General features: G+C 52.4%; 9 protein-coding genes across 9 annotated transcripts; 6 read left to right on the top strand and 3 right to left on the bottom strand.

Moving 5' to 3' along the window:
- The first annotated feature begins 256 nt into the window (after positions 1-256).
- BO82DRAFT_121139 (uncharacterized protein) lies at positions 257-3,600 on the top strand. Its single transcript, XM_025629885.1, has one exon. The coding sequence runs from the start codon at positions 440-442 to the stop codon at positions 3,443-3,445; it is 3,006 nt and encodes a 1,001-aa protein (XP_025490107.1). The 5' UTR covers positions 257-439; the 3' UTR covers positions 3,446-3,600.
- A 2,219-nt stretch (positions 3,601-5,819) lies between these two features.
- Positions 5,820-8,246, top strand: pab1 (polyadenylate-binding protein; the record flags this gene model as incomplete). Its single annotated transcript, XM_025637510.1, has 3 exons — positions 5,820-7,322; positions 7,379-8,007; positions 8,087-8,246. The coding sequence occupies 3 exons, from the start codon at positions 5,820-5,822 to the stop codon at positions 8,244-8,246; spliced, it is 2,292 nt and encodes a 763-aa protein (XP_025490108.1).
- Positions 8,247-8,901: 655 nt separating this feature from the next.
- Positions 8,902-13,140, bottom strand: BO82DRAFT_384734 (transcription factor). The gene is made up of 5 exons (XM_025638121.1): positions 12,682-13,140; positions 11,803-12,602; positions 11,282-11,510; positions 9,838-11,251; positions 8,902-9,684 (listed from the first exon to the last, which is right to left on the bottom strand). Exons 1-5 carry the CDS (start codon positions 12,926-12,928, stop codon positions 9,006-9,008), a joined length of 3,369 nt encoding a protein of 1,122 aa, XP_025490109.1. The 5' UTR covers positions 12,929-13,140; the 3' UTR covers positions 8,902-9,005.
- Positions 13,141-13,655: 515 nt separating this feature from the next.
- Positions 13,656-14,736, top strand: BO82DRAFT_313938 (Zn(II)2Cys6 transcription factor domain-containing protein; the record flags this gene model as incomplete). The annotated part of the gene is made up of 4 exons (XM_025632496.1): positions 13,656-13,730; positions 13,806-13,819; positions 13,907-13,969; positions 14,028-14,736. 4 exons carry the CDS (start codon positions 13,656-13,658, stop codon positions 14,734-14,736), a joined length of 861 nt encoding a protein of 286 aa, XP_025490110.1.
- Positions 14,737-15,882: 1,146 nt separating this feature from the next.
- On the bottom strand, positions 15,883-17,721 carry BO82DRAFT_393453 (3-oxoacid CoA-transferase; the record flags this gene model as incomplete). The annotated part of the gene is made up of 5 exons (XM_025638678.1): positions 17,368-17,721; positions 17,118-17,312; positions 16,332-17,063; positions 16,172-16,269; positions 15,883-16,134 (listed from the first exon to the last, which is right to left on the bottom strand). The coding sequence occupies exons 1-5, from the start codon at positions 17,636-17,638 to the stop codon at positions 15,883-15,885; spliced, it is 1,548 nt and encodes a 515-aa protein (XP_025490111.1). The 5' UTR covers positions 17,639-17,721.
- A 13-nt stretch (positions 17,722-17,734) lies between these two features.
- Positions 17,735-18,551, bottom strand: BO82DRAFT_121190 (uncharacterized protein). The gene has a single exon (XM_025629886.1). The coding sequence runs from the start codon at positions 18,354-18,356 to the stop codon at positions 17,829-17,831; it is 528 nt and encodes a 175-aa protein (XP_025490112.1). The 5' UTR covers positions 18,357-18,551; the 3' UTR covers positions 17,735-17,828.
- A 69-nt stretch (positions 18,552-18,620) lies between these two features.
- On the top strand, positions 18,621-19,242 carry BO82DRAFT_433719 (uncharacterized protein; the record flags this gene model as incomplete). Its single annotated transcript, XM_025640899.1, has 2 exons — positions 18,621-18,832; positions 18,888-19,242. The coding sequence occupies exons 1-2, from the start codon at positions 18,828-18,830 to the stop codon at positions 19,240-19,242; spliced, it is 360 nt and encodes a 119-aa protein (XP_025490113.1). The 5' UTR covers positions 18,621-18,827.
- Positions 19,243-19,572: 330 nt separating this feature from the next.
- BO82DRAFT_384737 (class-II fumarase/aspartase family protein) lies at positions 19,573-21,204 on the top strand (the record flags this gene model as incomplete). Its single annotated transcript, XM_025638122.1, has 2 exons — positions 19,573-19,599; positions 19,831-21,204. 2 exons carry the CDS (start codon positions 19,573-19,575, stop codon positions 21,202-21,204), a joined length of 1,401 nt encoding a protein of 466 aa, XP_025490114.1.
- Positions 21,205-22,186: 982 nt separating this feature from the next.
- On the top strand, positions 22,187-25,056 carry BO82DRAFT_287784 (FTFMHR domain-containing protein; the record flags this gene model as incomplete). The annotated part of the gene is made up of 7 exons (XM_025631592.1): positions 22,187-22,262; positions 22,315-22,369; positions 22,435-23,515; positions 23,571-23,693; positions 23,740-23,790; positions 23,844-23,968; positions 24,015-25,056. 7 exons carry the CDS (start codon positions 22,187-22,189, stop codon positions 25,054-25,056), a joined length of 2,553 nt encoding a protein of 850 aa, XP_025490115.1.
- Between the last annotated feature and the right edge of the window lie 43 nt (positions 25,057-25,099).

A 25,099-nucleotide genomic window follows, 5' to 3' on the forward strand; every position in this document is an offset into this window, starting at 1 on the left:
TCACCTTCTGTTGAGATCCATTCAAGGCGTAGTCAATCAAAAATAGCCTTGGTAGCCATCACCAGCATCATTCGCACGGTTTGCACGTTGGTAATCTGTAGCAAGGCGTTGTGGAGAGTGGCATTAGTGCAAACGCTGCGGCAGGTGGTGCGTGGCCGTAAAAGGCTGCTCCTCCGCACCCGCTCGGCCAAGTCGGCGCAGTAACTCAAGTAACTAAGTAACTAACTTAGTAACTTAATAATGGCATAAGAGTAGCCCAATTCATCATCCACCCATCTCCCCTCCATCATTTCCAACGCTTCGCTGCATATCCGGGCCCTTTCTTACATTCTGCGGCATGGGGGCGTCTGTGTCATGCTTATCATTTCCATCACAATAAATCTAACCTTGTCATATCGATCATTGCTTTCTCCGGACTCGACGTGAACTCGGTCAAGCTATGTTTCAGTCATTTACGGGGAACTCCCGCCGTCCACGGCAGGTCAACCTGGGAGGCCGCAACACGAACCCTTTCGCCGCATATCCCTCCGGCAGACAGAATCCTCACGGCGCAGGGCCTCAGAATACGCTTGCAATCGCCCAACAGGAACGGTTACTCAGACAACAGGAGAGAGAGCGATTAGGGGCGAGCCGGACCATACAACGGACATGGAGGGGTTATCGGAGCAGGAAGATAACGCGCAGTGTGTGGCGGACGGAGTGGGATGCCACGGAGACGCAGGCGACCGAGGGCCTTTTCTCATTCGAGACCCTTCTCAAGCAGCAAGATGCGTTTCTACAACGGCCTCACCGCTATCGAACGGCAGCGGCTTGTTTGTCACAGCTGCGTTTGCTGGTGCATTTCTTGGAACCGTGGAACAGCGAGGACGTCCTCCGGCTGGTGTACTTCTCGGGCGTCTTCCAAAAGACCTTGAATGAAGTCCCGACGATAGCGACCGAAGGAGAATGGACGACGCCGCTGAATCGACTGGCAAGATTGACCCTTCGTGTGCTCCGTACCGCGACCACCCCGACGCTGCCGGCGTTCGCGGTCGGTCCCCTTCTCCAGCTGCTTATCTTTCTCACGGGTCTCATCCCGAAGCAAATAGCTCGCCTCGCCCATGACTATTACTCTGTCATGAGGATTCTGACAACGGCCCGAACGCCTCAACTCCCCGGAGACAGTCTTGTCGAGTGCGTCTTGGCTGTGCTTCGGCCTATCACTTCCGAAACCCTTACAGCCTATGAGTGGTTTGCGAAGTCCTATTTGACCATTCCAAACCTTCCGCAGTATCTCGGTAGTTTGGATAGCCTGGCCAACAGTATCAACTATAAGCTTCTGACTTCCGCTCTTAATCCGCTGCAGTCGTATTTTCGTGAACGTCAGCGTGAGGATACAGATTCTTGTCTCTGGATGCTCGCTTACTTTATCTACTTCCATCGGTCTGTATTGGGAAGCCATGCCGGGCAGCAAGCTCCGGATTCTGGCTTCATAAAGGTCGTATCTGACATGCTCAATTCCACTGCAATGCATATATCACGACGTATGGAACAGGATGACCCTAATGACATCGATGACGACTCTGAAAGAGCCCCCCTGCATGCCTTCATCAAGGACCAACTCATCAGCCTTGTCAATCAGAGCAGCATTACAGGCCTTCTTTCCCAACTCCAGTCCACGCAGCTCTCACAAGGTGAGCTGGCGGATTCTCAGTCGGATGCATCTCGAGAAGCAAAGATACTTGCTACCTATGCACTGACGTTGTTGCGGGTGTTCCCTCGGAAGGGTGATGATATTCGTATGTGGCTCTATCTAGGCTCAGCTACATTGGATCAACAATCGTTAGGCCAGCAGGGAACCAAAATCCCTGCCATCAAGTACTTCTGGCATGCATCCAGGTCTAGCCGAATCTTTACTGCCATCGGCCAAGACTCAACCAAGGTGTTGCCTCTATTGAAGCCTGTCGACGACTCAATGGATACCAGATTTCGGGGAATGTCACAGGCAGAGAGGGATGAAGAATGGACTATCATCCTTCTCTTCCTTGAACTCTATACGTTTGTACTCAAGGTGATGGACGACGAAGAGTTTTTCTCCAATGAGTCGTCTTTCACTGCTTCCTCATCCACCAGGGTGTCATGGACCAAGGAGAGTGCCTTGCCGTTGACAGATATCAAGGACATGACACTTTTCCTGAAAAATCTGGGCTTCACACTATACTGGAATTCAGCAGATTTGAATGAGCACGAAACTGTTCAGGGTACTGGTGGAATCCGAAGCTACTTCAGCTCCTCCTCCGCGCTACAGTCTGATCCTGTGGCTAGCGTGAAAGAGATTGAGATCAAGAACAAGGAGAAAGGACTTCCTGGCGTTACGGGCATTCCGCTTGACTATTTCAAGGGTCTTGTCACAGGCCTTTTGAGGATGATTCACGAGCGAGATTCGAGAAGGAAGTTTCTCCCTGACGGGCACTGGTTGATGACAAGCCGTTTCGACATGGAAGGGTTCATCCCCGCTGTTGTTGCGGAGGAGGAGAACCGACACCAACTTCAGGATGAGGATGACGAAGGACAGGGTGATCTCACGCCTGATACCCTTCTTGAACCATCCTTAGGGCTTATCGGCACCGGCCGTGCTCAGCAAACACGTCGGATTGAGGCTCTCAGGCATCGTCAACAACAGGCTGCTCGTCGGAAGCAGCTGGAGGCGGTAGCACCGCGACTTGAAATTCTGAGGAACATGCCCTTTTTCATCCCGTTCGCAACAAGAGTCCAGGTATTCCGCGAGTTTATATACCGCGATCAGGTTCGCCGGAGACACGGCTTTGTCGATCCAGATGCTTGGCGTATGTCCGTGGCCGAAGCCACGATGGGCCGCATGATTGACGGGCGCCCTGCTGCGCAAGATGTCTTAAGTCGGCACCATGCGAACATCAGGCGCGAGAGCGTGTTCGAAGATGCGTTTGAGGAGTTTTACGATCTGGGAGAGGGTCTCAAGGAGCCAATCCAGATCACCTTTATTGACAAGTGGAACACTGCGGAAGCTGGAATTGACGGCGGTGGTGTCACCAAGGAATTCCTGACCAGCGTAACCAGTGAAGCCTTCAAATCAACGAACGAGATGAGTCTGTTCGAAGAGAACGACCAACATCTGCTCTATCCCAACCCGACAGCGGTTGAGCAACGGAAAGAGCTACTAAGACAAGTAGGCTTCACTGAAAACAGCCTAGATTGGAACGAGAAAGTACGGGAGTTACTTAGACGTTATGAATTCCTTGGCCGGATCATTGGCAAGTGCATGTATGAAGGCATCTTAGTTGATGTCAACTTCGCGCCGTTCTTCCTGCTCAAATGGGCATTGACAGGAGGAGCAGGGTCAGCTCAGCGAGAATCTGCTTATCGTGCCAATCTGAACGATCTGAAGGACCTGGACCAGGGGCTCTATCAGGGCTTGGTAAGTTTCTGACTTGTGAACGACCTTGTGCCAGTCACTGATTTTTATTCGATTGCAGCTTCAATTGAAGAACTACCCGGGCGACGTGGAAGACTTTTCATTGAATTTCACTATTACGGACACTATACCTCTTCCCGGTTCCGGCAGTCGAACGATCACTCGCGACCTGAAAAGCCAGGGGTCCGACATACCCGTCACGAACCAAAATCGACTGGTATACATATCCTACATCGCTCGTTATCGCCTCCAGGTCCAACCTGCATTGCAAACCAACGCTTTCCTGCAGGGACTCGGACAGATCATACAACCCTCATGGCTGTCCATGTTCAATCAGACGGAGCTGCAGACTCTCGTGAGCGGCGACCGAGGGGAGATTGATGTCGCAGACCTGAGACGTCACACGCTTTACGGCGGTGTATACACAATCGGAGATGACAACGAAGAGCACCCTACGATCAAGCTATTCTGGGAAGTGATGGAGAAGATGACCAATGAACAAAGACAGAACGTGCTTCGGTTTGTCACCTCGACTCCTCGGGCGCCTTTGTTGGGTTTCAGCCATCTCAACCCCCGCTTCAGCATCCGCGACTCGAGTGAGGATCAGGAGCGACTTCCTAGTACCAGCACCTGTGTCAATCTGCTCAAGCTTCCACGGTACAGTAATGCTGACGTCTTGCGGGAAAAACTTCTTTATGCTGTCAACTCTGGAGCCGGCTTCGACTTGAGCTGAGTTTGGAGACTGTTTTTGTCAATAGAGCTTTTGCACGCGTGTGTTTGGCGTGTACCCATTCTGACCTCCGTTTTTTTTTTTTTTTTTTTTTCACTGGCATAGCTAAGGCGTCATGGTGACCTGTGTTTCATTGTTCTTGCCGCGCTTCATCTTTGTTGTTTGCGAATTGCTCATGCTGGTCCTGTATTGCACATGAGAGAGCGAGTGAGTACGTATGGATGATGAGTATTTCCGGAACAGCTCTTGTCCACTTAGAGGTTTCGGGAATCATGACAGATAAGAACCATACTGTTTATAAGTACAGTAATCTATCATGGGGTAGTCTTTAGTATCAGTGCCAGGCTATAGAGATTCAGGTGTTTCAGGTGTCAACTTGGACACCTGAGGCGTACAGTGGGGGTTAGTGGGAACAATGGATGGAACCTGAAGAAAGAAGTGGTGGTGGCCATCCACTGCTTTTGCTTTGGTTGACTTTTTTGCGTTTCTTTGCCGCTGGAAGCTAAAAATTTCAGGTAACAAACGACAGGCAGAAAAACCCACCATTCCGTAAAGAGCCGTTGAGGCGGCGATGACTATCGCTCCATATGGACTAGCCTGGGCGTCTGACCCAAAGAGACTCTGAGAAAATTCTCTCTTTGACTTTTCCAGAACAGACACTGTAAAAAAAACTAAGAGTCAGTAAGAAAAAAAGAGACGAAAAAGGACGAAAAAGAAAAAAAAAAGAGAAAAAAGAGAAAAAGAGGTTGTTTCATTCTTCGCCGTCTTTTTTCTCCCTCTCTCGCTCTCTTCTCTCTCTTTCCTTCTCTTCCTCTTCCATCCGCTTTTCTTTCTTTTCCTCCTTCCCCAAAAAATAATAAAAGCCTTTCTTGCTGCCTCATCCCCAGCAATTCTTCTTCCCCTCTTCTTCTCTTCCGTTTCCCATATCTCTCTTTCTCCCTTATTTTCGACTCCCCCATCGGAAAAAAAAACCTCCAAAAAAAACCGGAAAACCTACAAAAAAACTAAAGTATAGCTCCCCTCTTTCTCCCCTCCTCCATCTCTCGTGCTTGTGATCTTGTGGTGTGTTCTGTTCTCCCGACTGTCACTTTTTCCCACACTACTTCCAAGTTGTGCGGTGTGTGTGTGTGTGTGTGTGTGCGTGTTCGTGCGTGCGTGCGTGCGTGCAACTGGAGAAATCTTCCCACTTTCATCTCACCTCACCTTCTCTTCTTCACTGCTGTCGACTACTTCCTGTTTACATCCTTGCGATCCTGTATTTGCTTTGCTTTGCCTTTCATCTTATTGTCGTCCGTATCCTCGTCATCCCGACTGTCTTTGATAGACCTACCTGGTGTCTCATCTAGGTTGTACGTCTGTTGCTTCGATCCCCCCCCCCCACTACCGCAGAGCACTTTGCCTGGCTTTTCATCGTATCGGTAGACAAGCAAGATAGCAGCTGTCTCTCTCTGACATTGCGCATCTTTCCTGCTTGTCATTTCTGCCTATCTGATTCCATCACCACTTCAAGTGGATGAAGCTATACTTTGTGTCTTGTGATTCTCGCTTACAGCCGGGACCCTGTGATTGCACGCTTATCCATCCGCTTCCGCTGCCTGGCTCGAATTGAGCTTGAACTTCGGCTAATCTACCTTCACGCTCAACAGTAACACCATAAAAATGTCTTCCGACGCTGCTACCACCCCTGCCACCGACAACACTGTCAACGGCACCCCCGAGGTCAGCCCTGCTGCTGCTGCTGCCCCCAGTGAAACCCCCGAGGTCACCGCTGTTGAGAACGCCGCCCCTGCTCCCAACAACAACCAGCCTCACTCCGCCTCCCTCTATGTCGGTGAACTCGACCCCTCCGTCACCGAGGCTATGCTCTATGAGCTTTTCTCCTCCATTGGCCAGGTTGCCTCCATCCGTGTTTGCCGTGACGCTGTTACCAGACGCTCGCTCGGATATGCCTACGTCAACTACAACAACACCGCCGACGGTGAGCGCGCTCTCGAGGACCTCAACTACACCTTGATCAAGGGCAAGCCCTGCCGTATCATGTGGTCCCAGCGTGACCCCGCCCTCCGCAAGACTGGTCAGGGCAACGTTTTCATCAAGAACCTCGACAGTGCCATTGACAACAAGGCTCTTCACGATACCTTCGCTGCTTTCGGCAACATTCTGAGCTGCAAGGTCGCTCAGGATGAGTTCGGCAACTCCAAGGGCTACGGTTTCGTCCACTACGAGACCGCCGAGGCTGCCAACAACGCCATCAAGCACGTCAACGGCATGCTGTTGAACGACAAGAAGGTCTTCGTCGGCCACCACATCTCCAAGAAGGATCGCCAGAGCAAGTTCGAGGAGATGAAGGCCAACTTCACCAACGTCTACATCAAGAACCTGGACGCCGACATCGATGACGAAGAGTTCCGCAAGCTCTTCGAGACTTTCGGTGAGATCACCTCCGCTACCCTGAGCCGTGACCAGGATGGCAAGAGCCGTGGTTTCGGTTTCGTCAACTTCGCGACCCACGACAGCGCGCAGGCCGCCGTCGAGGAGATGAATGAGAAGGAGATCCGCACCCAGAAGCTCTACGTCGGCCGTGCCCAGAAGAAGCACGAGCGTGAGGAGGAGCTGCGCAAGCAGTACGAGGCTGCCCGCTTGGAGAAGGCCTCCAAGTACCAGGGTGTCAACCTCTACGTCAAGAACTTGACTGATGACGTCGATGACGAAAAGCTGCGCGAGCTCTTCGGACCTTATGGCACCATCACCTCCGCCAAGGTCATGCGCGACAGTGTCAACGGTGAACGCACCCAGTCTCCCGACTCTGCTGGTAAGGAGAAGGAGGCCAACAAGGAAAATGAGAATGAGGCCGAGGAGGTCGCCGAGGAGGCCGCCGAGAAGGCTAGCGAGTCATCCGATGAGAAGGACAAGGAGTCCAAGAAGTCCGACAAGAAGGGTCTTGGCAAGAGCAAGGGCTTCGGTTTCGTCTGCTTCAGCAGCCCCGACGAGGCTTCCAAGGCTGTCACTGAGATGAACCAGCGCATGATCAACGGCAAGCCCCTCTACGTCGCTCTTGCTCAGCGCAAGGATGTCCGCAGAAGCCAGCTTGAGGCCAGCATCCAGGCTCGCAACACCATCAGACAGCAGCAGGCCGCCGCTGCCGCTGGCATGCCCCAGCCTGTACGTGTTTCCTCTTCATTCCTTCCCTCTCGATCCTCAAACTAACGCGTTTCCAGTACATGCAGCCCGCCGTCTTCTACGGTCCCGGTCAGCAGGGCTTCATCCCCGCTGGTGGCCAGCGTGGTGGTATGCCCTTCCCCGCTCAGCCCGGCATGGTCATGGGTATCCCCGGTGGACGCCCTGGCCAGTACCCCGGTCCTTTCCCCGGTCAGCAGGGTGGTCGCGGCATGGGTCCCAACCAGCAGATGCCCCCCAACTTCGCTCAGGGCATTCCCATGGGTGCCATGCAGGGCCCTGGTGGCATTCCTAACGGCATGGGTTACCCTCAGATGGGTCAGGTTCAGTTCGGTCGCGGCGCTGGTGGCCGTGGTCAGGTTCCTGGTATGCCCATGGGTCAGGGTATGCGCGGCGGTCCAGGCTACGGTCGCGGCGGTGTTCCCCTCCAGCAGGGACAGATCCGTCCTGGCCAGGGTGCTCGCGGACAGAACGCTGCTCAGCCCGCTGCCAACCAGGAGGGCGCTACTGGCGGTCTGAACGCCCAGACCCTTGGCGCTGCTCCTCCTGCTCAGCAGAAGCAGATGCTTGGTGAGGCTCTTTACCCCAAGATCCAGGCCCAGCAGCCCGAGCTTGCTGGCAAGATCACCGGTATGCTTCTCGAGATGGAGAACACTGAGCTCCTTAGCCTGTGAGTATACCCTCGAATTCATACTCCGTACATTTCAATCTTGGATCGCTTGGAACAAAGCTAATACCCACTACTATAGGCTCGAGGACGAGGAGGCTCTTCGCGCTAAGGTCGACGAGGCCCTCAGCGTTTATGATGAGTACATGAAGAACAAGGGTGGTGAGCCCGAGGCTGCCGCCGAGGCTGAGAAGCCCAAGGAGGAGGCCAAGGAGACTGCGACCGAAGAGAACAAGTCGTAAATTTTCGTCTCAATGCCTACCCATTTTTGATGACCTCGAATACTCCTTCCTACTCAATTAACGATTTATCTCCCATTTTCTTAACTTCTTTATTACCCTACCTCTCCACCCCTCTTCCTCTATTTCTTCTACCTTTTTTTTTTCTATTTCCGTCCTGGTCTGATATCCCTGGGTTACTAAAAGTTTCTTTGTGCGTGGTGTCGTCGGGCCTTGTTCAGTGAGCAACATGTTATTGGATCCTTCTCATACCATTCAATTTTTTTTTCTTTCCCACTCTTCAAGGGACCGAGCATCCTTTGCTGTCGACTTCTTCTTTTCACGATTCAATTGATGGAAACGGTGTTGCGCGCAAACAGGTTGATTCCATGATGCAAGCGGGGAAATGGCTTCGAACTGTTACAAGACTGGGATCGGAGATAAAAGTTGCTTCGGATATGCCATGGTTGTTATCGTCTTTTTCATTCTCATTTTATGAACCAGACAGGGGAAGGAGGTTGCGATAGTGCTTATATCTCTTCCTATCCCGTCAAAACTTCAACCTACCTCGTATCCGATGGTATGACACGAGTGTAATATAGACTTATGACTTCCTCACGGGACTTTACGATCTCTGGTTTCTGATTCTTCCCGTAACATATCCTAGCCAAGTTTCGTAGCTGATTATCATGGATTCACCAGATGCCCACGTTGCCCACGTGGAGGCATCTAGGAATGTGTACAGTATATATACCCCACGTGGCGTGCATGCCATCCATAAATCTAGAAGGTAGGGAACTGCTGTCCAAACATATCCGCCAGGTTGTCAAAGTTGCTCCCCTGCAACAGATCCATCATGTCCGCAGCATCCACGCCGTCCATGGCCGCGAACCCCGAGATTGAACCCGGGTGGTCATCGTCGCCCCACGTGAATCGATCGTGACTGTCCGCCCTTACGAGTCCCGGATCCAGCGGTAATTCCGTCTGGCTATTGCTGTTGCGTGTGGCCGTGGGATGTCGGACATCTCCCTCTTTATTGTCATTATTGTTGTTATTCGTGGTGTTAGCTGGACTGGTGGTAGCTGTGGTGGGACCGTCGGCAGACAGGTGGTTGTTTGACGGTGGATTGTTGCTTTCTGCTACTGCTGCTGCTGCTGCTTCACCCAAAGAGGGAAGTGGTGGTGGAGGAGGAGGAGGAGGAGGAGGAGGAGGAGGTCTGCGATGTCGACTGCTTCCTGAGAGGTCTGATGCTTGCTGCAGATGGTTGTCTAAGTTGCGTTTGCGCGTGATGGGTGGTGTATCGGTTGAGGGTCGTGCGATGGGACCGGTAGTGTTCTGGTGGTGATGGTGGTGGTGGTGGTGGATGTAGCGGGAGAGAAGAGAGAGGGATTTGTGGCATTGCTTGGCGGTTTCCCATTGGTGGGCCATGCTTTCGAGGATGGTGAGGCATTTTGAGATTTCTCTGTTTGGTTGGAGTTAGTTTATGTGGGTTGGGATGTGAAGAGAGAGGGAGGGAGGGTGGTTTTTGGTTGACGGTTGGAAGGATCGTGAAAGGATGAATTAATCTTGTAATGTACAGTAGAGGGTGAATGGGAGGGAATAAGATGTGACATACTGGGATCCTTTGGACAAGACGTATTGACGGAGTTGACATGCAAATGCGAGCACGAGACCGGACATCCATGCGGCTGATAGGAACCCAGGCCAGAAGAACGCCTGTCCGCTTTCTTGCTGGGTGGTCAAGGCTGCGAGGATCTCGCGGGCGGCGCCGATGCAGGTTTGCAGGCCGGAGCAGAATTCCGGGCTAGACGGGTTGAGGGAGAGGGAGGGACGGTTGATGAGGAGGATGAGGTGTTGGTAGAGGACGGTGAAGAAGGGGCCGAATTTAAATGGGGCGTCGGGGTTTGTCGTGACTGTTGCTGCTGGGTTGGGATCCTTGGAGGAAGAGGGTGGTGGTGGTGGGACAGGTTGATGGGCCCCTCCTTGCTGGAGAGACTCGATCGATAGACTATTCCACCACTTGTGGACGTCGGTGATGAGGAAGAGCACTGAGCTGTGAGGGACGGAGCGGACCAGGATGGACTTGTGGAACAGCTCGATCGCTCGCCCTGTTAGTTTCCCGGACTCGACGTAACTTGCGAACACGAGCTCTCGCCGATGCTGTTCGTTGTCTTCGGCGGAATGTCTTGGTGTTGCGGACATTGGCTGCTGGCCATACGCTGACCTCTCGAGCCTGCGCAATCGGTCTTCTGTAGAGATGGGCGAGGATCCTGCAGTGCTGGGGGTAACGGCACGTCTGATGGCATTTATCCTCTCATAAGAACCTGGGATGTGGATCTCGGAAGCCAAAGGCGGGCAAACGTCAATATCGGAGTCTTGGATTCCAAGAGGCAGACCAAGCGTTTGGCTCAAGTATCGATCAATGGCGTATGCAGACCAGAAGATCCGCTTGCGTAGCTGCCGGTCATGAGAGGTAAGTTCCTTGTAGCGATAAGGACAACGATGAAGACCTGCATGCAGTATGGATCGAAGCATACAGCCACCGACGGTGGAGGCCGTCCGAAGTGACATTTTAGCTACGAGATATAGTTGAGAGGCGAGCAGCGCCTGCACAGAGAGGATATCATGTCTGCAGGACAGGTTTCCAAGCAAAGCATGCATGCTGTTGGATGACTCGATGCGCGATTCACGAGGAAAGTCAATCTCTGGACACAGTAGACTAGCCAGATTGAAGACACATTGGAAGATGGTCGTCCAGCAAGCACTTCGATGCTCCTCTAGAGGCAGAACCTCGGTGGCCAACTGATGTCGTTCGGAGCATAACGCTTCCATGGCGTTCAAGAACGACGGACCGTGCAAGAATGGAAACAGCGGATGCCAAACTTTGAAGTACATCATCATCAGCTCCCGAGCTGTATCCAGTGATGGGAACTTCCCCAGGATTGCGGCCACCCCGGGGTCATATCTCCATTGTCGCAAGGCATGGCTATTCCCTTGAGCGGTTGGAGATGTTGCGGCAGGCAATGACGCTGATCTTCGGGCAGATGGCAAGCCCTCACTGCCTACTAGAGTATCTTCCGGAGGAGGGAACCCCTGGCTAGAAGATGAAGCATCTAATGGGTCCAGACTGTGGGAGAAAGCCCGTCGGACTGTCTTGATGAAGTAAACGCCGCTGGAGCTGCCGACAAACTCACTTTCTTCCTGTGAGTGGGCAGTCAGGGACCCGATTTCCGTCGGGCCAGACGCGGGTACTGGGGACTGCATCTTGGCAGGAGCATGATGCCCGCCCTAATGATGAGTTGTATAATTATATCCGGACCCGAAGGATACCAGGATTTTAAAGGTCGAAATTGATGCGACTGTCGGTCCATCGAGTTGACTCGGAGATCGGCCGGAGCGGAAAAGCCGACCTGCTTAGTCAGATCCCGCCTCAGCGCCTGCCACGCGGAGTATAAGTTACAATTTAGTACGATGTAAGATCTTAGACAGCAGTGATGTATACAGTATTTTGTGTTTGGCTCGGGGAAGTCTATTAGGTCTAAGGCTAATTTGTCTTAAGCTGCTCAATCTCCCTCTTGACTGCATCGACAACGCCTTGAGTGTTGGCCGTGCCTCCAAGATCAGCAGTCAGAATACCAGCTCTGCACACCTTCTCAACACATTCCATCAACTTCTTCGCCGCTTCCTTTTCGCCCAGCCATTGCAGCATCTCGGCAGCAGACCAGAAAGTAGCCACCGGGTTGGCGACGCCCTTCCCCATAATATCGAAGGCACTGCCATGTACCGGCTCAAAGATGGAAGGATTCTTCCGAGTAGGGTCGAGGTTTGCCGAGGGAGCCACGCCAATTGACCCTGCTAAGCCAGCAGCAAGGTCAGACAGAATATCCATGTGCAAGTTGGTACCCACGATAGTATCCAATGACTCCGGCTTGTTTACCATACGGATAGTCATGGCATCTACCAGCATCTTGTCCCAAGTCACGTCGGGGAAGTCTTTGGACACTTCCTCTGCTATTTTGTCCCAGAGCACCATGCCATATCGCATGGCGTTGCTCTTAGTCACCACCGTGAGATGACGGCGCGGCCTTAAGCGTGCAGTCTCGAAGGCAAAACGCATAATCCTCTCGATGCCGACTCGAGTAAAGATCGCCACCTCCGTCGCAGTTTCCCATGGCTGATTGATATGACTGATTCCGCCTTGCCCACAGTATTCGCCTTCTGAGTTCTCTCGTACAAGCATCCAATCGATTCCCTCGGCTGCAGTGTTGAGAGGGGACTTGGTACCCGGAAATGTGCGTACGGGACGTACGTTGGCATAGAGTTGTAAGGGTCCGCGGATGGCTAGGAGGAGGCCCCAAAGGGAGACATGGTCAGGGACATCTAGGGGTTCTCTGTTAGCCCTACTGCACAGATCTGGCAGCCATCCAGGCACTTCTCAGCAGGGAACGGGTCCAATTACCTGGATGTCCTACTGAGCCGAACAAACCTGCGTCAAACTTCCGCAGGATGTCTAAGGCATCTTCGGACACATATTGACCGTGCTGCTTATAGTAGTCCGTTCCCCACGGGATGTGCTCGAATTCAATAGCGAAGGTACCGAGGGTTTGCGCGAGTTTGTTGACTACTTCAATGGTCGCCTTCACCACTTCCAAGCCAACTCCGTCACCGGGAATAGATGCAATCCGGTATGAAGTCTTCTCAGCCATTCTGTTAACAAGGAGGTAGCTTGCTCGAGCAGATCAAATGTCGTTCGATTAGTCGTTAGCATGTAGTACCCCCTCATGCTTCGTTGAATCTTTATACTCCGTACTTCGCATACGTTCTGCCTGAAAGTTCATCCATTCTGATTTTGGTGATCTATATCCACTCGGACTGCACCCGAGACCATGTTGATAGGTCTCTCCATCTGACATCCAGCTATATCAAGTCTCAAATTGAGCTAAACATATGAGTATGCAGCTGCTTCTGGTGCAGTATTGTTGGAGTCATTCTGCGTTATCTTATCCATGCCTACGGCAATGGTTCGTATAGCCTACCGTATTCAGCTGTTCAAATTCTTATGGCCACAGCTGTAGATATTGCTTCTCTCAAGAACAATGGTCGAAAGCTGTCACAAGTGTTCCAGACCGCTTTACCCCGGAGTAGATGTGATGCCAACGACATCATCTATCAGGGATACTAAATCCAGGAGGATGATCGTTGATCCATGCAGGGCAGGAAAAGCAGGAGTCGGCTAACCCTTCAGCCGGTGACTTCCCCACTGCTTCCCGCACTTAGCCGAATCGGGGGTTTTGCGACTTCCTCCATGCGATAATAATATGGGGCAAGAAAGGTAGACTTCCCCGAATTCCCACAGGCGCGCGACTTTGGCCTGCAGTCCAAACTTTTCCAGGATCTCTATCTGTGTTGCTGCAATAAGTTCTGCCTAAAGAAATGGCCCCGAGCAAAGCGATCAAAGTCTCTCGGATCACCGTGGCATGCAATTCCTGCCGGTTCAGGAAGCAGAAGGTAAGCTCCACCCATTGGCTATCAACTAGTTCTTATCGCGAGATGCGATTCTAACGTGAACCCCGCAATTCGCAGTGCAATGGAAATAAGTGAGCCAGTTCCACTCGCTCCCACCCGAAAGACTTCGTTAGAAAGTGAAAAAAGACATCTCAGAGCTAATTACCATGGTGGTTAAGACCGATCTGCACACAATGTCATCAGCACAACCGGCGTTGCGATTGGCCCGAACAACTGAAACGGTACGCCGACGCACTGTTTCTACCCCCAACCACTTTGACAGGCTTAACATCCCTACAGAGGCCCCGCCAAAGGCTACATCGAAGCTCTCGAGCACCGACTCCAAGAGACCGAATCTCTGCTATTAAAATTCCTGGCACACATGTCCGACGCCCAAATATCATCCTCGATACATAATGCCCAGTCAGATATCCATTCCGGCATGACCGCGGCCCGAAGTCCTCCGCCGTCGTATACACCGTCCTCGCGATCGGGGAAACGAGGAACGGAGTACTGGAAACGGTTTCCTCTCAACAGCGTACAGGATGTCAGAGCGTGGCAGCAGGACTGCCTGAATCAAGAACAACGAACGGGCTCAGGACGAAACTCGGCGGACCGGGCGGTCACGAGCGTCTCCGACATCCTCAATTCCAGGGATAGTGAGCTCCTGAGGGAAACTTCACACGAACCCAGCGACTATCGACCGGCGGCTGCCTCCAGGTCAGAGCTTCCACCGCTAACCCCATACCGAGCCAACGTATATGCGAGACTGGACGAAGTTAGCGAACCGGTGAAAGAACCGATAAGTAACCTCGAGAATCACCCGGATGCGTACAGAGAGAGGGAGGCTGAGCCGCATTCTGGTCCGATGTTTCCCGCCATACAGCTCCCTCGTATCAGTTGTTCCCAGTCGGATCACTTGCGGGGGCATGGGCTGAACACACCGCAGGCACCGAGTTTATGGAGGGGCGCACCTTCTGTGGGGTTTCAGCAGCAATATCTTTGGTAGTGACGGGCAGGAGCATATACACACATAAATATACCTAGATGGAATTCTTTTCAGATTGTCATATATTAGCCTTGGGATTCGCAGGAGTCATGCTGTTGACGGTGCAATGTACTTCTTCAAAGCTTTCCCGCACGTAATTTGATATTCTCTGTTACCAGGATGCGCGGCCATTCATTCCTGACAATAGAGGAATACGAAATAAAAACTACTTATTCTTGTTCCAGTCTGACAAAGCCATCGGCGGGTGGTAGTATAAGACAAGATACCCGTAGACCTTCAATTAGGCCAGTCGCTCGGGCCCCACGACGAACCCCACATGCGGGGATGACATGGTAAGTGATGCAACTTGGAAGGGTTCTGGACCAGTAGCGATACTCTTGGATCTCAAGCTAATATCTTTTAATTCGACCGCTAAACATATGCATCTGAGCTAGTGACTCGGACTAGTACTTTGTGGCTGGTTAAAGAGAACGGCGTTGTATACCCGCTTCAAATAGTCGCATAGCGGCACTTAACCAAGACCCAGAACTGACTCCAAAAGTCATCCGCTGTCAAGAACTTCGATACCGCCCAGACTTTCGCGTCGCATTCGACTGTACAGTATGTCTCTGCTACAAATTGACCGACGAGTCATCGAAGCAGACCTCCTTACATCGCCATGACGCCATGCCCCCTGACACACAATCATGCAAGGAAAGAACTCTCCATTTGCCATCCAGCATGGTACAATATCCTTAGCCTTTCGACCAGTTATCTATGCGTATGACTATTGAACTATGAGAGTAGCATGATCTCATCCCCCAGTCATAACCTCCCCTTTAGAATGAGGGGGGAAAGGGTGGCATGTAAACCCCCATCCCAGTTAGCGTCCATCCTATCTCTTTCCCTTCCAGTAGCAAACAATCCTCAAGAAACAATCTTCCATTACACAATTCACTATTTATACTTCTTGTTCTTGTTGTTGGTATGGATATATGTCTGGGATATGGCAGATATAGGGGTTATGTGAAGAGCTGGTAGGAAGGATGATGGATAGATCTAAATTGGTTTGTCCAGTTCGATGGTAATCAATAGGTCATTCTCACATTATATACACAAATTCTATCAAGAAGTACTAGGTAGGGTTCTCTAGGTCCTTTAAAATTGTTACAGCATGGGCTTGAGGTCCTCGGCGACCTTGAAAGGAGCAGCAGTCTTGCTGCGGATCTCCTCAACGGTCACGCCCTCGGCGTGCTCGACCAGAGTCAAACCCTCGGTGGGGCTGACCTCGAAGACGGCCAGATCGGTGATGATCTTCCACACGCAGCGGGGACCGGTGAGGGGGAAAGTGCAGTCGGCCAAGATCTTGGGGTTGCCCTTCTTGTCGGTGTGTTCCTGTTTTGCGACGCTGATTAGTGACTGCATTGAAGATTAAAGGTGGACTAGGCGTGCTTACCATAGTAACAACAACCTTGGTCTTCTCGGGGTTGGCGACCAAGTCCATGGCACCACCGACACCCTTGACCTTACCGGGAAGCATGAAGTTGGCCAAATCTGGAGAAAGCCGAATTAGCAAGTGGGATCGACGTAAACCCGGAGTTTGGCGGATCACTCACCTCCGTACTGGCTGACCTGCAGAGCACCGAGCATAGTCAAGTCAATGCGACCAGCGCGAATCATACCGAAACTCTCGTGGGAACCGAAGAGAGAAGCACCGTTGTCCAAGGTGACAGTCTCCTTGCCGGGGTTGATCAAGTCGGGGTCCTCCTGGCCGGGCTGGGGGTAGCCACCCAGACCCAGGATACCGTTCTCGGCTTGGAGGACGACCTCGACACCCTCGGGGAGGTAGGCGGGCGCAATCAGGGGCATTCCGATACCGAGGTTGACGTACATGCCATCGCGGAACTCCTTGGCGGCACGCTTGACGATGCGCTCGCGGCGGGCGGTGGCGGCGCTGTCACCAGCCTGGAGCAACTCACTGGGATCCTTGGCGAAGGTGAGCTTCTCGATCTGCTTCTCGCCGGTGCTCTGGATGACCTTGTTGACGTAGATGCTCTGGATGTGGATGTTCTCGGGAGCGATCTCGCCAACCTCGACGATCTCATCGGCCTCGACGATGGTGTACTTGGCGTTCTTGGCCATGGCCTCGTTGAAGTTGTTCATAGCCTTGCGGAACTGGCAGTTGCCCAGCTTGTCGGCCTTGTGGACCTTGACCAGGGCGTAGTCACCGAAAATCGATTCTTCCAGGAGGTATTGCTTGCCGTTGAATTCGCGGGTTTCCTTGGGCTTGGACGTGAGGGCCACGGTGCCATCCTTGTTGTAGCGGACGGGGAGTTCACCAGTTTGTACTATGTCCCTGATTAGCTAGATTCACCCCCCCCAACAGCAATGCGCAAACATACCGATAGTTCCATAAGCAGCGGGGGTATAGAAAGCAGGGACACCAGAAGCACCAGCAGCGCACTTCTCAGCGATAGTGCCCTGGGGAGTCAATTCCAATTCGAGATCACCGTTCAAGTACATCTTCTCGAAGACCTTGTTTTCACCGATGAAAGACGCAATCATCTTGGTGATCTGCTTGGACTCAAGCAGTTGACCTGCTCACAGTCAGAATGAAGCCGTCCGATATGTCTCCGGTGCCATTGGACCTACCAAGACCACGACCAGGCATGCCAGCATTGTTAGAGACGACAGTCAAATCCTTGATATCCGGGCGATCGCGCACAGCATCGATCAATGTGTTGGGGACACCCGAGAAACCGAAACCTCCGACCAGAACGGTGGAAGCACCCTTCATTTCCTTGATGGCTTCCTGAGCCGAAGGGCAGATCTTGTTAATAGCTCTTTGCGAGGTAGACGCGGAGAAGTTCCGCCGCCATACGGGGCGGAACACGGCGGGAACCGCAGGGAAAGGCCGCGACATGATTGTCGATCAGCCTGGCCAGATGTGAATTGAGTACAAAACTGGGGAAGGAAGGAAGAAAGAAAGCAAAAAAAGAAGGGGAGGAGTTGGGGGCGTAGAAGTACTAGTCGAAGAAATCCCCGGGTCTTGTCTCTGCATAGCTCGTCTCCGTTTCGGCTAGTGACCACCGCCACGCAGCCGACAAAAGCGATTATCCGCCGAAACTCCAACTTCGCTTTGCCGGCTTCCGAAGCCGACCCCACTGCGTCCGTGACTGGTGGCTGGTATTGTCTTGTACGTCGTGCCCGCCCATGGGGGAGAAACGTTCAACCCTGCGGGGAGGGACGGGGCATCGCGCACAGGGCTCACGCGACCCCGATCGGGTTCGAATAAGGTATTCGCCAGTCCGATGAAGAGTCACCGAGGCTAGAACATTTTCAAGATTGATCGGGGTCGCTCGAGGTGAAATTGATGGTTTCTCAGCGTCCGCTACACCAGAAGTCCTTAAGCATGTTCGCTGGTCGACTCCCGTCATGAATACCGCGTAATTTACAATTCCGAAAGCGGGAAGGGCATCGGCAAGCGTCTGGAGGCGATGGCAGTTGGCCAACTGCGAGATCGGGTGAAATCGCACCTGCTCACGGGATCTCAAGGAATTCATTGCCGATGGGAATCCGACGAACAAAGGGCAGACTGTGGGGTGGATCTGCCGAATCCTGGGGTAGGTATCGTCGCCCATTGTCTAATCCCAGTCTCAGTCTCAGTCTCATCTCACTGTCTCAACAATGATGACAAGGAATTCATAAATGGTGATACCTGGAAGATCCTTCCAGTAGCGTTGCTCTACTGCTCTACAATCGTGCCGTGATTGCGGCAGTATCTTATCAATAAGGTAACGGAACTGCCGAGGTGCATTAGCATCATTTTTCCTCACCTTTCATTGGTCGAGGCCAAAGTAGATTTCAATCTTCGGTCTCGGTCTGCCTGTCTAGTGCCTTGCCGTCTAAACCCCACATCTCAGTAGTCGGTGCCTGAGGATGTGCATTGTTTTTGTTTTCCAGCACGAGTTGGCTCAGCAATAGATGCTCTCATCTGCGTTGCACTCCAAAGCAGCCTTCATTCCCTACTACCAGCAGAAGAACAATTGTTCTGTGGTCGTCAATACCCATGGAAAAAAAAACACCCCGCAAGTGTCATCTTGAGAGCAATCATGACGTGAGAACGATGAAAACCACACATGGCTCGGAAATGAAAAAAAATCACATGAAAGCATCTCACATATATTACCTGAACTACGTATCAAGGACGATGCGAAGAGATTCTACTGGGGGCTGCACAAGTACACCAAGACAGACAATGCGAGCATCAAATCTGTCGAGGCCGAGACCATGGAATGGTGGAACTACGACGCCAGTGACGGCTTCAGTCTTCAGAACCTCTATAAATGGATCCAGCAGAAGCAGACGGACCAATACAAAGATATCCAAGAACTCACCGACACCCGCGAGAGGACCCTTCTTACCATCTTGCCAGATACCAACTTTGGAGACCGGTTCTGGCTGATTCTGCCCGGATTCCAGGGTCCGTCGATTGAGGACCTGTGGGAGGATCGAGCGCGTCTTTGAGAGACGAATCGAAACTCGGTCGGGATGACAATGGATTGGGACAGCTGCAGGTCTGATTTTGGGTATTTCTTATTGTGCCTCCTAATTAATCTGTACCTTGGGATGATAAGATGTTATTAATTGAGTTCAAGCTGTTTCTATTTTAGGCATAATCGACATTGATTAGTTGCAATGGGATTTAATCGATTATGAACTCATTGCTGGAGGTTTCTTATCCCATGAGTTTGTTAGGACCAGATCTCCAAGCGCAAATTACTAGAGATAATTCGGTTGAACTTAGAACCGATAAGTTATACCCCAGGGGAAGTGCATGATTTCCAGCCCCACACGATGACGAAAAGTCGCTGGGCCACCAGGGTAACTTGCTGTTCTTTCTCCGCATCCCCGCAATGGACAACGCCTCGAGGAGTCTCACAAGTCAGAACTCATTCCAAATGTCAACAACTACGTTTAGAACTCTAAAATATCTTGGTTATCCACCAATACTTTTTTTTTAGTCACCTCGCCGGATTCGCCAAAGCAGCAGCAACAATGTTAGCATCACGCTCACTTGCTCGGATAGCTCGTCTGCCTCTGTCGCGAGTCCAGCAGGTCACATCTCGCAGGACGATCGGCTCTGTCAGTGCAATCGACTCGGGCATCTTCCGCACCTTATTCGGAACAGAGGAGATCCGGAAGGTGTTCGACGACGAAGCATACATCCAGCGATGCATCGACGCCGAGGCCGCGCTCGCCAGAGCCCAATCACGATGCGACGTGATTCCCCCACGGATCGGAGACCTGGTTACGCAGAAGCTACGTGAGTCACAGTTGGATATGGACCGTCTGCGACAGGAAACTGAGATTGTCGGATACCCGATTCTGCCGCTTGTTCGTCAACTATCGACGATATGCGGCGAGGAGGCTGGGAAGTACGTTCACTGGGGTGCCACGACGCAGGATATCATGGATCTTGCCAGTGTCCTACAGATGAAAGAGGGTCTGGATATCGTCGAGCGACTTCTCAAGGAAGTCATCTGTACTCTACGCAGCCTGTCCGTGAAATACCGTGACACGCCCATGGCAGGCCGCACCCATCTGCAGCACGCTCTCCCCGTCACCTTCGGCTACAAGTGCGCAGTCTGGCTGTCTGGTTTCCAGCGTCATGCCGAGCGCTTAGCGCAGCTGAAGAGTCGATGCTTACTGGTTCAGTTCGGCGGAGCAGCAGGGTCGTTGGCGTCGCTGGGCTCCGGGGACGACGGGCTCCGCGTACGCAGAGCCCTGGCGGAAGAGCTGGGACTCAAGGACCCGTCCATCACCTGGCATGTCGCGCGAGACTGCGTGGCGGAGATTGTGAACTTCCTGGCGCTGATGGGTGGGTCGATGGGCAAGTTGGCCCTGGATGTTATCATGATGTCGTCGAATGAGCTAGGGGAGGTGTCGGAGCCGTTTGTGCCCCATCGCGGCGCCTCCTCCACCATGCCACAGAAACGCAATCCCATCTCGAGTGAAGTTATCCTTGCCGCATCCAAGATCTTGCGGTCGAATGCAGGCCTGGTGCTCGATGGCATGGTGGCGGACTTCGAGCGTGCATCGGGTCCCTGGCATTTGGAGTGGGTAGCAATCCCAGAGAGCTTTGTGATCACCGTTGGGGCGTTGTCGCAGACGCAGTTCGCTCTGTCCGGCCTTTGTGTGCACAGCAAGCAGATGATGACCAATCTGCACTCGACCAAAGGGCTTATCGTGGCGGAGGCAGTGATGATGGGTCTGGCACCGCATGTGGGTCGCCAGAAAGCACATGATATCGTCTACGAGGCATGCCGGGAGAGCATCGAGACGCAGCAGACATTGTTGCACTGCTTGATGCAGAAGCCGGAGGTGACCTCGAAGCTGACGGAGGAACGCGTGAGCCAGCTCTGTGACCCGGTCAACTACCTCGGTGCATCGATGCGGATGGTGGACGATGTATTAGCTGTCGATTGAGATCTGTTGTTCACGATGAAGATAGAGAGGAATGGATGGTGTGCTTTGCTTGGCGTTGTTGATAAGAAGTGAGGGATTTCCGGGAGCGTCGACCATCCACCATCCACCTTTTACCCTCACCCACATGGCCCCACGCTAAGTATTTCTTTCTGCACGGACGCAGGCCATGACAAGCAAGACTAAGCATAAGTGGTTTATAGGGGAGCACCCCGCATGCTTCATACTAGATATTGTACTGTACTGTACATAGATTAATTGCTTTCTTTCTTCCCTCCCTCCCTCCCTCCCTCCCTCCCTCCTCCCTCGACCCCAAGGTATTAGTTACGCCCGTTGAGCAGGTGATGATTGTTCTACCAGACCAAATCACAGTCCTCCGGCTACATGCACATCGCAAAATACCCAATGACCATGCAGCAATCGACTTCTTCTTTCATTTGGATCCATACCATGTTCGAGGTAACCTGAGCATAACATCATGGATAATGATCGTTGATCGGGACCAGAACTAAAATAAATTAGCGGAACGGTGGCGCATGCACTAAACCCCATGGGGAGGCGACTCTTTTGCAGCTGAGCCAATTTAAATCAAGAGTCGCAATTTGATGAATTCAGGTCATGACGATGGCATTCTCTTGTGATCCATTCCATAGGGTCGTGATTTACCTAAGGTACTCAATACTCAGTTCTCAGTACATTTTACCCTCTCCAGATTCGTTCCGCCCCACTGTTTCTGAGATCGGCGAGAAACCCAGCTGGAAACCACGCTTGACCAGATCGGAGATAACCTGTCCCATTTCCCGACGGCTTGATCTTCGAAGCTCTTCAAACAATCTTCCTCATCCCCTCACACTTTGGTCGCAAGAATATTTCTCCCCTTGATCTCAAACCGATACTCCTTCCGCATGGTGCAACCTCAATGCATTCTTCTGTGTGACTGTCTCTTTGACATACTCACCCCAGTGGCTCCCCGACGAGCAGAATCATGGTCATGAAGCAGTGTACTATCTGCGATCGGCAATTCAAGAAAACAGAGCATTACAAGCGCCATGAACGGTCGCGTATGGCAACCTCACCTTGGGGCTGATTCACACTGATGCTCATATATACTAGACACGAAAGAGAAGCCCTACCAGTGCAGTGTCTGTTTGAAGCGGTTCTCGCGGAGGTAAGTCTGGTGCCCCGGACTCTTACGCGGTCTGATTGATCACTGACCCCGAGATTCTTTTGCAGTGACGTCCTGAGTCGCCATGCTAAAGGCCACAAGAACTCCCGCACCGAGGGGACAAGCGAACCGAAAAGTCTCCAGGCTGCCTCGCCGGCCACCATACCGCATAATGATCGAACGCCGGTTATCTCGCATGCAAGCCAGCAGGGCATGCAGGGCATGAGCCCCAATGATCTTCAACAGATGCAGAATCTCCCGTCGCACCGAGGCATGTCGCTGTCAGCCACACCGGGTATCCCCTCATCGTCTCTGGACTTCTTGGCCGATATATCAACCCATCAACCTCGCACGGAGCCAGAGGTCAACCAAATGATGACGGATGAGCAACATCAATACTTCGGATGGAACCATATCTCCGGTCCGGATCAGCAATGCTTCAGAGGAACCATACTCGATCCAATGCAGAATGACTTGCTGCAGTTCTGGCTGGAGCCTCGCGGAGACTCGATTTCGCACAACGGTTCATTGGACATGATGGGAGAGCCGATTGGTAGCTTGCCCAGTGGAGATTCCGTGTCAACACCTCAGCAGCATCAACAGCAACTCTCAACCGATGGTGAGACCTCGAAATCCGGGAACCTCATTCCGAATGAGCGATTCTCTCGCGTACAGCGCTATTGGCTCGCTCCAGCAAACAACACCGGTCGCCTGATGAACGGCCTGTGGCGAGATGTAGCAAGCAGTGACATGAACAACATATTCACCCTATCGGCAACACCCCCGCCAGATGGCCCAGTTGGACCACAGGGATCGAGGTATGGACTTGACGAAGCGTGTAGACAACGCCTCTATCTTGCTTTTGGACAGACCGAACAGTCGCAGCTGCATGCGCTGCCTGGGACCAACACGCTTCCTCCTTTGGCTCCGGGCTCCATTTCCAAGAACCACAACTTTCCCCCAGCCGAGGTACTCGATATGGCGCTCGATCTTTACTTCCGCGAATTCCACCCACTGGTGCCTTTCATCCATGTCCCTACCTTTTCCGCAAGCAATACGCGGCCTTCGGTACTGTATGCTATGTGTCTCATTGGGATGGTCTTACTGGGGACTAAAGGAACAATGGACTTTGTTTGCAAGAATTTCTCGGTGAGTGAGCAGGCTTTCACATGTTTGGTGCTTTGCTGATGGGCGAAAACAACAGTTGATGCTTGAGCGCCTCACGACCGACCTGGCTAGGTGTTCCGTGGGCGTGGAAAACTCGGTGTGCACCGTCTCTACCTTTGCTGCCTGCTTTCTGTTTCTCAATCTGGCTGCTATGACTGGGGTAGGTTATTCCCATCATCTACCTAGGAGTTGCTGACAGTGCGCAGGAGAAAGAACATCTCGAAAAATGTCAGATGCTCTATGTCAACCTCATATCGGTAAGTGCCGATAGTCATAACAATGTTGGTAGTTCAGAGCTCATAATCTGCAGATAGCGCAACGACATGGTCTTTTCGCTGCCACAGAAGGACAAGTGCTTGACATGAGCCTTTTCGACACCTTTAATGATGTAGAGACGAGGTGGAAAGCCTGGAGTAAGGTGGAGTCTGTGAAAAGGTCGGTACATCGCTCTGTTCTTTTGCGGACTTGGCTAATTGTTTAGATTAATCACCGGTCTGCTGCTATTGGACTCTTGGTATTCTTCATTTATGTCCACGAGTCCCATCGTCGTGCCCGATTCGGTCCAGTTAATACTGCCATGTGACGACGCACTTTTCCGAGCCATCAATGCTATGCGGTGGATGCAGTTGATTTGTAGTGGGAAATGCATGCTCATGCCTACGATTGTGGCACCATCAGAAAGCGTGGGCCTTCCCGAACTAGAAAGCCCGGTCGACGACTTTTGTATGCACGCGGTGCTATCACTGGTGCAGTTGCGGCTCTCTGAAGCCTACTACCGTCTTCTCTCGAACAGACCACAATTCCCCTTCGCGCCGTGCCACACTTACAGTATGGACGCTCGCGCCAGGTGTCTCGCGCCCCTGCAGCTGCAGATCGCCGACAAATATGGAGACATACTTGCTCGATTGAATCCCAATGCGGCTGTGACGTGGCACAATATGTGCTTGACGCTGTCGGCAGACACCCAGATCTTTGATCTAGCGGCAGGACGATCAGGTCCAGCTCCTGGCCGGAAAGCCTTGGCTGACATTGCCGCGTGGTCTCAGACACCGGCTGCCAGACGAGCCTGCCTGCATGCGGCTCACATCTACAAAGTGTTGACGAACCGCAAGACTTCCGACCATATGATGTTCCATTCCGTCTTTTCTCTCTTCTCCGCGGCGCTGGTCCTGGGACTCTACGTTTTCATGGTGCCGAATGTCGCTGATCCGCAAGGAGGGGGCACTGCGATCGAGCTTTTCGATGACATCGACTGGCAGAAGGTGGGCACCGAGGGCCTTACCAATTACATGGTCCCGCACGGCAGTCAACCTTTCTCGCTGTCAGATGAGCCTGCTGTGAACTTCATCCGCAACGGGGGGACGGTGTACCTCCGAGGGATGCCCATTCAAGGCGGATATCAGTCTGCACGACGCGTTCTGCTGGACTATGCCGGGTTGTTGAGAGACGCTGGCAAATGGAGCGTGCGCAAGTTTTCTTATGTGCTTCACATCATGAGTGATGTGTTAATGGATGTAGAATGAAGCGTCGAGTGGCCACTGACAAGGTGCCTGAATTGACTTGCCC

This window comes from Aspergillus uvarum (genome assembly GCF_003184745.1).
Source record: "Aspergillus uvarum CBS 121591 unplaced genomic scaffold BO82scaffold_41, whole genome shotgun sequence".
Lineage (NCBI taxonomy): Eukaryota > Fungi > Ascomycota > Eurotiomycetes > Eurotiales > Aspergillaceae > Aspergillus > Aspergillus uvarum.